General features: G+C 57.6%; 2 protein-coding genes across 3 annotated transcripts in view; one reads left to right on the top strand and one right to left on the bottom strand.

The window, feature by feature from the left end:
* Positions 1-3,248, top strand: part of SLC48A1 (solute carrier family 48 (heme transporter), member 1) — a 6,950-nt gene extending 3,702 nt beyond the window's left edge. For both annotated transcript variants that reach the window (XM_010837514.1, XM_010837515.1), the window contains exons 2-3: positions 1,222-1,389; positions 2,009-3,248. In XM_010837514.1, coding sequence (XP_010835816.1) covers positions 1,222-1,389; positions 2,009-2,145 — 305 coding nt within the window. In that variant the 3' untranslated portion in view covers positions 2,146-3,248. The remainder of the gene's footprint in view (positions 1-1,221; positions 1,390-2,008) is intronic.
* Positions 3,249-4,179: 931 nt separating this feature from the next.
* Positions 4,180-8,214, bottom strand: part of HDAC7 (histone deacetylase 7) — a 26,776-nt gene continuing 22,741 nt past the window's right edge. The window contains 4 exon segments of the mRNA XM_010837513.1: positions 4,180-5,387; positions 5,531-5,669; positions 7,113-7,197; positions 7,515-7,648. Of these exon segments, the coding sequence (XP_010835815.1) occupies positions 5,342-5,387; positions 5,531-5,669; positions 7,113-7,197; positions 7,515-7,648 (404 nt within the window). The 3' untranslated portion in view covers positions 4,180-5,341.

Genomic DNA, 8,214 nt, shown 5'->3' with positions numbered 1-8,214 from the left:
GGCCCAGCCAGGCCCAGAGGGCAAACCTACGACCAGCTGGGGGCAACTGGCCTGCCCTTTCAGCAAACAACTTAGGAAATGGAGTCTAGCAGGGGACTTCCCTGGCAGTCCAGTGATCAAGACTCCACGCTTCCACTGCCGGGGGCATGGACTGATCCCTGGTCAGGAGGCTACAAGCCTGAATGCCACATGGCACAGCCAAATAAGTAAATAAAATGGAGTCTGGCCAAGAGCAAGAAGAAGGCCACGTGGGAACTGGGTGGTCCTGGGGGTTTTACCACTGGGCCTCCCCATCCCATAAAACCAATACATGGAGTTTGGGAAGAGCCCCACTGCCCACGCCATTAGCCTTTCAATGTGGTGGTGGTGGCCTCTGAAGGTGAGGGAGCAGGAGCATCAGAAGAAGTGCTAGTCACTCAGTCATGTCTGACTCTTTGTGACCCTATGGACTTTAGCCCCCAAGCTCCTCTGTCCATGGGATTCTCCAGGCAAGGATACTGAAGTAGGTTGCCATTCCCTTTTCCAACGGATCTTCTCGAACCAGGGATGGAACCTGCGTCTCCTGCATCACAGGCAGATTCTTTACCGCTGAGCCACCTGGGAAGCCCAGGAGGAGCACCAGGATGGGAGCAGTGCCCCCACATCTGTGGCCCCAGGTTGGGTAGTAGGGAGTCCTTGGAAAGCAGGTTGGACTGCAGTGGTCCCCAAACTTTCTGACTTCAGGACCCCTTTATGCTCTTAAAATGTGGGGAAACCCCAAGGAAATTTTGTTGATGTGGGTTATATCTATCAATATGTACTGTATTAGAAATTAATACTGAGGAATTAAAAATTCTTAACCATTTTAAACTATAATACTAAAAATAACATTGTGATAAGTAACTTTTTTTTTGGTAAGAAATACTCAGGTTTTCCAAAACAAACAAAAAACTAGGGAGAACGATGACATGGTTTCATATTTTTGCAAATCTCTTTAATGTCTGGCTTACTGGGAGGCAGCCAGAATCTCTCAGCTGCTTTTGCATTCATGTCCTCTTTACATCGCAGGCCACTGTGGACTCCAGCAAACTCCGCTCAACAGGGACAGAGAAAAGGCCCATACTACCTTACTGTTTTTTTTGTGAGAACAGTCTGGTCTGGGGGGACCCGCAGGGCCCTGGGGGTCGGCATGTGAGGACGGAAGGGCCCCCGCCTGAGCCTCTTTCGGTCTGTCCCCGGCAGGTGTGCTGGCGCTGTGGGTGCTGGTGACGCACGTGATGTACATGCAGGATTACTGGAGAACGTGGCTCAAGGGGCTGCGCGGCTTCTTCTTCGTGGGCGTGCTGTTCTCGGCCGTCTCCGTCGCCACGTTCTGCACCTTCTTGGTGCTGGCCATCACTGGACACCAGAGTAAGGACTTCCGCCGCGGCAGAGAGTGGGCGGGCCGCTGGGTGGGGCGCTCAGTGGACCCCAGATTACCTTGCTACGTCCAATGTTTATGCCCACAGGACTGGGCAGATCACTTAACTTCCCTGTACCGAGGTTTTCTCATTGTTAAAGTGGGGAGAATGGACCCCCCAACTCCAGCCTCTGGGTTAGAAGGGGTAAGTGTGAGCTGCAGTCAGCATCCAGGAGTGTGTGGTTAGCAGTACCTTTAAGCCTCCTGCCCAGCTCCGGGATGGGAGCGCCCCCTGGTGGCTGCAGTAAGCAAGTAGCCAAAGGCCCTTCCTGCCCGCTCCGATGCTGAAGCAGATTGGAAAGTAGAGGTCTAAGGTCAGTGTCACAATAGCAGGGTGGATGATGATACAGACTTGTGATTAGCCAGCCCTGACCTAGCCTCATCCCCACTGCTTCCTGCTAGCAAACTCTGAATGCTCTGGAACCTCTATTACACCTAATCTCTCCACTGGATCGGTTCAGCCTCTGTTGGAGACTGTGGGGAAGAATGGCCCGGGGCTTGTGGCACGGTGGCTAGGGGTCAAGGGCAAGGTCCTCTTGAAAGTCACAGTTGGATTCTTCTGCCCTGCAGGCCTCACAGACCCCAACAGCTACTACCTCTCTTGTGTTTGGAGCTTCATTTCCTTCAAGTGGGCCTTCCTGCTTAGCCTCTACGCCCACCGCTACCGGGCTGACTTTGCTGACATTAGCATCCTCAGCGATTTCTGACCCCACGGGATGAGGGTTCTGCACCCTGATGGTCCTCAGGACCTGGACTCAGCCTCTGAGACATCAGGCGGACTTGTACACCCCCTGGGAACCCCAGAACTGAGGCGGAAAATCTACAGCAGGAGGACGGATGGTGTTTGTGAAGCTGTCCTGTCCCCTTTGGGGGAGCCCTGGCTGCTGTGGGGAGGGGCCCCGCCGTGTTGCTCATCAGCCTGGCTGGAGGGCAGCTTTAGACCTTTAAAACGTGGCTCTATTTTCTTAGCACTCAGCGGGCAGTCTTTGTAAGCAGGCCAGGGCTACAGTCAAGGCAATGGAGGCCGTGCCTGGGGCCCAGGGGCAGGCAGTATGGTCTCTGCTGCCCTGGGCCCTCTCCCTCAGGCAGGGTGGGACCCTGGGGAGGTCAGGTCAAATAAGGGGTCTCTAGTAAAGGCTTCTCAACCCCCTATCCCAGCACCCCATCCTTGTGTCCCCCAAGTGTCAGGTAGTTGAACTCATTGGCCCCAGGGGTGGGTGACATTGGCTGTCTTTTCCCAAGGCCTGGGGACCTGGGGGGAGTTCAGTGTCCCTCTCCCTACTCTGTTCCCACAGCACTGGCTCCAAGATTGTGCTAGAGCCGTTGCCCCTTCACCACGTACATCAGAGCAGGATGCCCCAAATGAGGCCAGACTCAAGGTCTTGGGGGAGGTGCTCCTGCCCCCTAAAGGGCTTTGGGGAAGGGGGCAGCAGATTGGGCTAGAAGAAACTCTCAAGTGAGGCTTCTATAGCCCAACATTTCCATTCAGTCTTCTCACACCTGCTCCTCCTGGCACCCGAGTCACTGCAGCCCCCAGACGTGCCCCACCCCCATTGCCCCTGCCAGCTGCCCTTCATGAGAGCTTTTTATCTTTCAAAATCTCCCTTCCAAAGGACAAAATCTGCTTTACCACCTATACACTGGCCCAAGGGCTCACCGCACTCGGGAGGGAAGGGGCCGCATTAATCTTTTCTTCGGCTGCCATTTTGCACGGTCCACCCCTTTCCCACCCGATGCGTCCTGCCCCTCAGCTCTTTGCCTTATCTGTGTCACTGTCACTTTAGCAAAAATACAGCAGCCATTTGTATCAGCCAGCCTCCAGTGCTTTCTTGCGGGATGGACTGTGGGAGCAGTGGGTGGGAAGGGGGGGGTTGGGGGGGCCCTCCAGTTGTCTCATTAAGTAAGCCATTTCTGTAACAGAGGAGGTTCTCTCCCTCTGGTCCTACTTGAGGGACTCCCCATGGGGGAACCCCCAGGCCAGCAGCACACCCCCAGCCCTCTCAACACACCCCCAGCCAGGGTGAGGATGCCCTTGGGCACAGCTTCAGCAATGCCTATGGGACTGAGTGCCTGTCGCCCAAGAGGCCAGGACAGAATGGATGAACATGCTTTCCTTGTGTTCTCCAGGCTCCGAAGACTTGGGGCCAGATTCTAGCTAACGAGGCTGCTGCTTCTGCTGCCTGAAGAAGCCTGGCCATCTCGGAACTGTCAAGACAGGTGCCGGCAGCCCCAGCACCTCACAGTGGGTGAGCGTGCCCAGTCCTGTAGCCTCACCATTCTCTCTTCTAGGCTCAGTAGATGCTTAAGGAGTCAAGGTACATTAGAGCAGGCAGGAACGCAACAGTGTCTATTTCAGGAGACTTCAGCTGATAAACAGAGGCCCCAGGAGGTGACTTACCTGACGTGACTTACCAGTCCCACTTGGGACTGAGACTCTTTAGGGAAGCCCGAGTGAGTGGGTCTGCAGGCCTCCATGTCCCCCACCCCTTAACCAGTCCTCTGTCTGTGGACCCAGAGCTGCCGCCTCCCTGTTACCCAGAGGTGGGGCAGGCGGGGGCAGCCAGGGTGGGTTCAGGATAGATTCTTCCTGCAAGGCAGCTGCCACATATCAAGGAGCTGGAGGGAGCTGCCTGCCAGCCCAACCCGTCCCTTCTCTTCCACGTCGAATAAGGTATAAACTGCTGTGTAGCTGCAGGCCCACTGCCCAGCCCTCATCCCCCAGAGGCCCTTTCACATGCACCTTTAAAGCAAATAAAACATTTATTGTTCAGATTTTTTTCCATTTTTTTCCTTTTTTACAAAAACATGCATACATACACAGGGTATAGTCTTGGGGAAGACACACGCACTTGCACGCACACACACTCCCTCTCTTTCACTCGCACACGCGTGCATGCACGCGCGCACACACACATACACACAAATACTTTCCTTCTTGGCCCCAGGCCTCAACCCCAGAAGCCTCGAAGACTGTGCCAGGGTAGCCTCCCCCTCCCCCATGTCTTCCATCCACTCTCCCACCCACTCTCCCCTCAGCCAAGCTAGTCCTATGTAGGGCAAGAGTCAGCTGGGGTCCAGGAGACCCCAGAAAGAGAGAAGGCTCATGGAGGGGGGCATGGTGACTGAGGGAGCCCTGGGGGGGTCATGCTGTGCTTCTGAGGAGAGATGAAGGGTTTGGCACCATTGGATCAGGAAGCACGGAACTCCAAGAGCACCTGTCTGCTCCACCAGGGCACTGAGATGGTCGACGCAGGGAGTCCTCTGGCAGGGGCAGGGCCCAGATGGGAGGCTTGCCGTGCCTGCTCTCAGAGGGGGCTTTGCCTCACTGCCCCGTGGTGGGGAGGAAGCTTCCAGAGTCATCCGAGGGAGCAGGAGAGGAGGAACACCCCTGCACCCAGGGACATGGGACCCCTCGGCTCCTCCTAACCATCCTCCCCCGACTCCAGCCCCCAGAGCCTAGGAAGGGCCACTCTGGCAGAGGCCACGTTCACATTTCTGTGTGAAGCCTGGGGCTGTGTGCAAAGTCCGGGGTCTACAGAGCCTAGAATAGTGGTTACGGGCTGGGCCCAGCTGAGCCAGTCCTCCTCTGTGCGGTCCTGAGGAGCTGGGCCCAGCCGGGGGCCGGGACCCAGAGGGGTAGACTCTGCTTTGGGGAGAGGCCTACTGGGGCCCGGCTGGCTGCGCAGCCTGCCTTCTCCAAGGTCCTCTGGTCCCTGTCCTAGACCCCGGGCCTTCTCAGGGTCCTAGGGGTGACCGTCAAGGCTGTTCTCTGGCCCCGACTACCTGCCCGAAGGATCTCTGAAGACCCTGGGAACCGGTACTGCTGCCAGAAGTTGGAGGAGAACCAGGTCCGCGGGGTGGGGCAGGGCGGGGTGCAGCGGGTGGCAGATCCATTCTGGAGCCTCAGAGATTCATGGGTTCCTCCTCCTCCACCAGCTGCCCTGAGGTCCTGGGAGAGGAACAGGGTGGTGCTGCCAGAGCGCTTGGGGCTGCAGGGAGGGCCGGGGCCCAGCTTCCTGAGAAGCCTGGAGTGGCTGTGCCGGGACCTGGGGGGATCCCCGCAGGGGAGGGGCTGTCAGCCCGGGCTCTTACCGCTCTTCAGCCAGGATGCCCACGGAAAGGGATGCCAGCGCCGTCACTGCCTCCACTTCTTCTGCATCGGCCCCTGGCACCCTGTGCACCCAGGAGTCTGGACGGGAGGCCAGGCGCTGCATGCAGCCCCAGTATTCACCTGGACAAGAAGCTGATTCAGAAGGGTCAGGGATACGAGGCCCCCCACCTGCCGGCCACATTTACTAGACTGGTACTGAGGCTGCACATCTCAGGCCAAAGGCCCAGAGTAGCAGACGTGTCCTCAGCATGGGCTCAGTTCTCAGCTGCCTCCACCTCCACACGACACCCTCCCCAACTTGATCCCCACAACCGTGAGAAAGTGAGGGCTCAGTGCGCTGTGAGGAGCTCTCACAAAGCCCAGGCCACTCCCCCACCCCTACGGCTGACCCATTCCCATGGGTAGAGGGCTCCCATGAGCACCATCTGGGCCTCTTTCCCCTGGATGGGGTCTGCATCACAGTGACCTCATAGAGCCCTGAGTCCCAGCCTCCTGGAGCGCAGGGTCCCCCTCACATGAAGACCCCAGCAATGCTCAGCCCAGCACAGGACAGGGGAGGTGGGAAGGACACAGAAGGGAGAGCCGGTCAACACTGCGGCCGCTCTGTGTGGCCGTCGGAAGTCACTTATCTGCCCGGGGCTCCCACTGCCCCATCTAGACCGTGGACATGACCATCTTGCCTACTGTTGTGAGAAATAATGTCCATGGAACATGCCCAGCACAGAGCCTGGCCAGCTCTGTGAGGGCTCCATGCCAAGTATAGCAGCACCTTCAGTGTCATGTATGACCCCATGCCAAGCCCAGGTGTGGGAAATCTGTTTTATTCATTTTGTATCCCTAGCACAGATCATGGGGCTTCCCCAGTGGCTCAGATGGTAAAGAATATGCCTGCAATGCAGAAGACCCAGGTTTGATCCCTAGGTCAGGGAGATCCCCTGGAGGAGGAAATGGCAACCCACTCCAGTATTCTTGCCTGGAGAATTCCATGGACAAAGAAGCCTGGTGGGCTACAGTCCATGGAGTCTCAAAGCGGTGGACATGACTGAGCAACTAACACACACACACACACACACACACTACACAGATCATGGGTAGCATATAAAGTGCTCCATAGATGCTGAGCTGAAGCTGAAAATTTAAAGTGCTTTCCAAATGTGGGGTTAACCTAGGACTCAGCTCCCAAAGCAGGTGGAGTTCCTAAGACCCTGTGGCCAGAACTGAGGGTCAGGATGGGAACAAGCTCTTCCACAAACGAGGCCTGAGTGCTGCTGGGGGCAGGGCCCTGGCCTAGGGCAGCAGCTGGGGAAGGGAAGCCAGTCCTGCCTGGTCCCCACCGTCTGCCCATCCCTGCTGAGTCCATCTGGAAGGCTCTGAGGGTATTCACCTGTGGGGGCGCCTGCCCCCCATTACTATGGGGTACTTTACAGAATGCCTATTCCAAAGCAGCAGCAGCTCCCCTGGGCTGGCTGGGGTTGGAAGACCTGGGGCTCTGGTCCCTGGGGGCAACAGACCCCCGAGTTTTCCCCAAGTCTGGGGTCAGCCGTGTCCTCTCTCCACACTCACTGTGCACTCGGATCACAGCTTCCAGGGAGCGGATGGCATTGAGGTTGGGTTTCTGCTTCCAGCCTTCTTCTGAGAGGGGATCCACCTACAGAAGAAGGCATGCATCAGTTGCCTGCCTCACAGCGACCCACAGGCCCAGCTCTCCCCCATCCCAGGGTCCTCGCTTTCCAGGCTCAGATAGGCATGTGCTCCTGGCTCTGCCTGGGGCAGGGGACACTGACCTGAGGTCTGACCCAGAGAAGAGGCATCCACTCTGTTCCCCTCAGTCCGGGCCTGGCCACCCTTACCCTGCCCATCGGCAAGCCCCCAGGGAGGCGCCCCAACTGCCTGCTGCCTGGGCTGCTCCTGGGAAAACTGGACTGCCTGCCCCACAGATGCACGGATCGAGGGCGGGCACCTCACCTTGTTGCCCAGAAGAGCAGCCACACAGGCCTCGGAGGCATCACAAATGGCTGTGAGGTCATGGCCACCCTCCAGGGCCAGCACCACCGCACCTCCGGCCAAGCTCATGAGCTGCTGCGTCATGTACCCAAAACCTACAAGGTGGATGAGGAGGGTTAGGAGGGGCCGGGGTAGAGGAGGGGAGCCCCTTCTACCTCTGTTATTTCCCTGCTTGGCTCCTCCCTTAGAAAGAGTGACTCAGGTGACAAATCTCTACTTTACCGATGGCTTTCACATGGAACCCCCTGTGAATCCTATTAGTGTGCCTCACTGAATGCTCAGTGAGGTTAAGGGTGGCTAGTAAGTGACAGGGCGAGGACTCGAACCCGGGGTAGGGACTCCAGCCCATGTCTTTCCCACTGAGACACACCATATTCCTCTCTGTCCTCCAGGCTCTGCACTGCTGAGTGGGCTCCCTCTGTTCTGAGAACTCTGCTCCTCCCCATCCACCCCTGCCCAGGAGAAGCTGCCCGCCCAGCCTGGGAAGGACACAGGGTGGGAGAAGTCCTGTGACCGAGCCTCCAGTCTGCGGGACTTGAGTTCCCAGGTGTGACTTAGGCCTTCCTCAATGAACCGACCTGACCTGTGCACGATCCCCGTCCCATGCTCATAGCCCTGGGCCAGCCACTGTCACCTCCCTCTTGACTTGGGCAGCGCTGCC

Source organism: Bison bison, unplaced genomic scaffold, assembly GCF_000754665.1.
Source record: "Bison bison bison isolate TAMUID 2011002044 unplaced genomic scaffold, Bison_UMD1.0 scf7180017864077, whole genome shotgun sequence".
Taxonomy (NCBI): Eukaryota; Metazoa; Chordata; class Mammalia; order Artiodactyla; family Bovidae; genus Bison; species Bison bison.
This window is presented reverse-complemented; position numbering and strand designations above follow the sequence as displayed.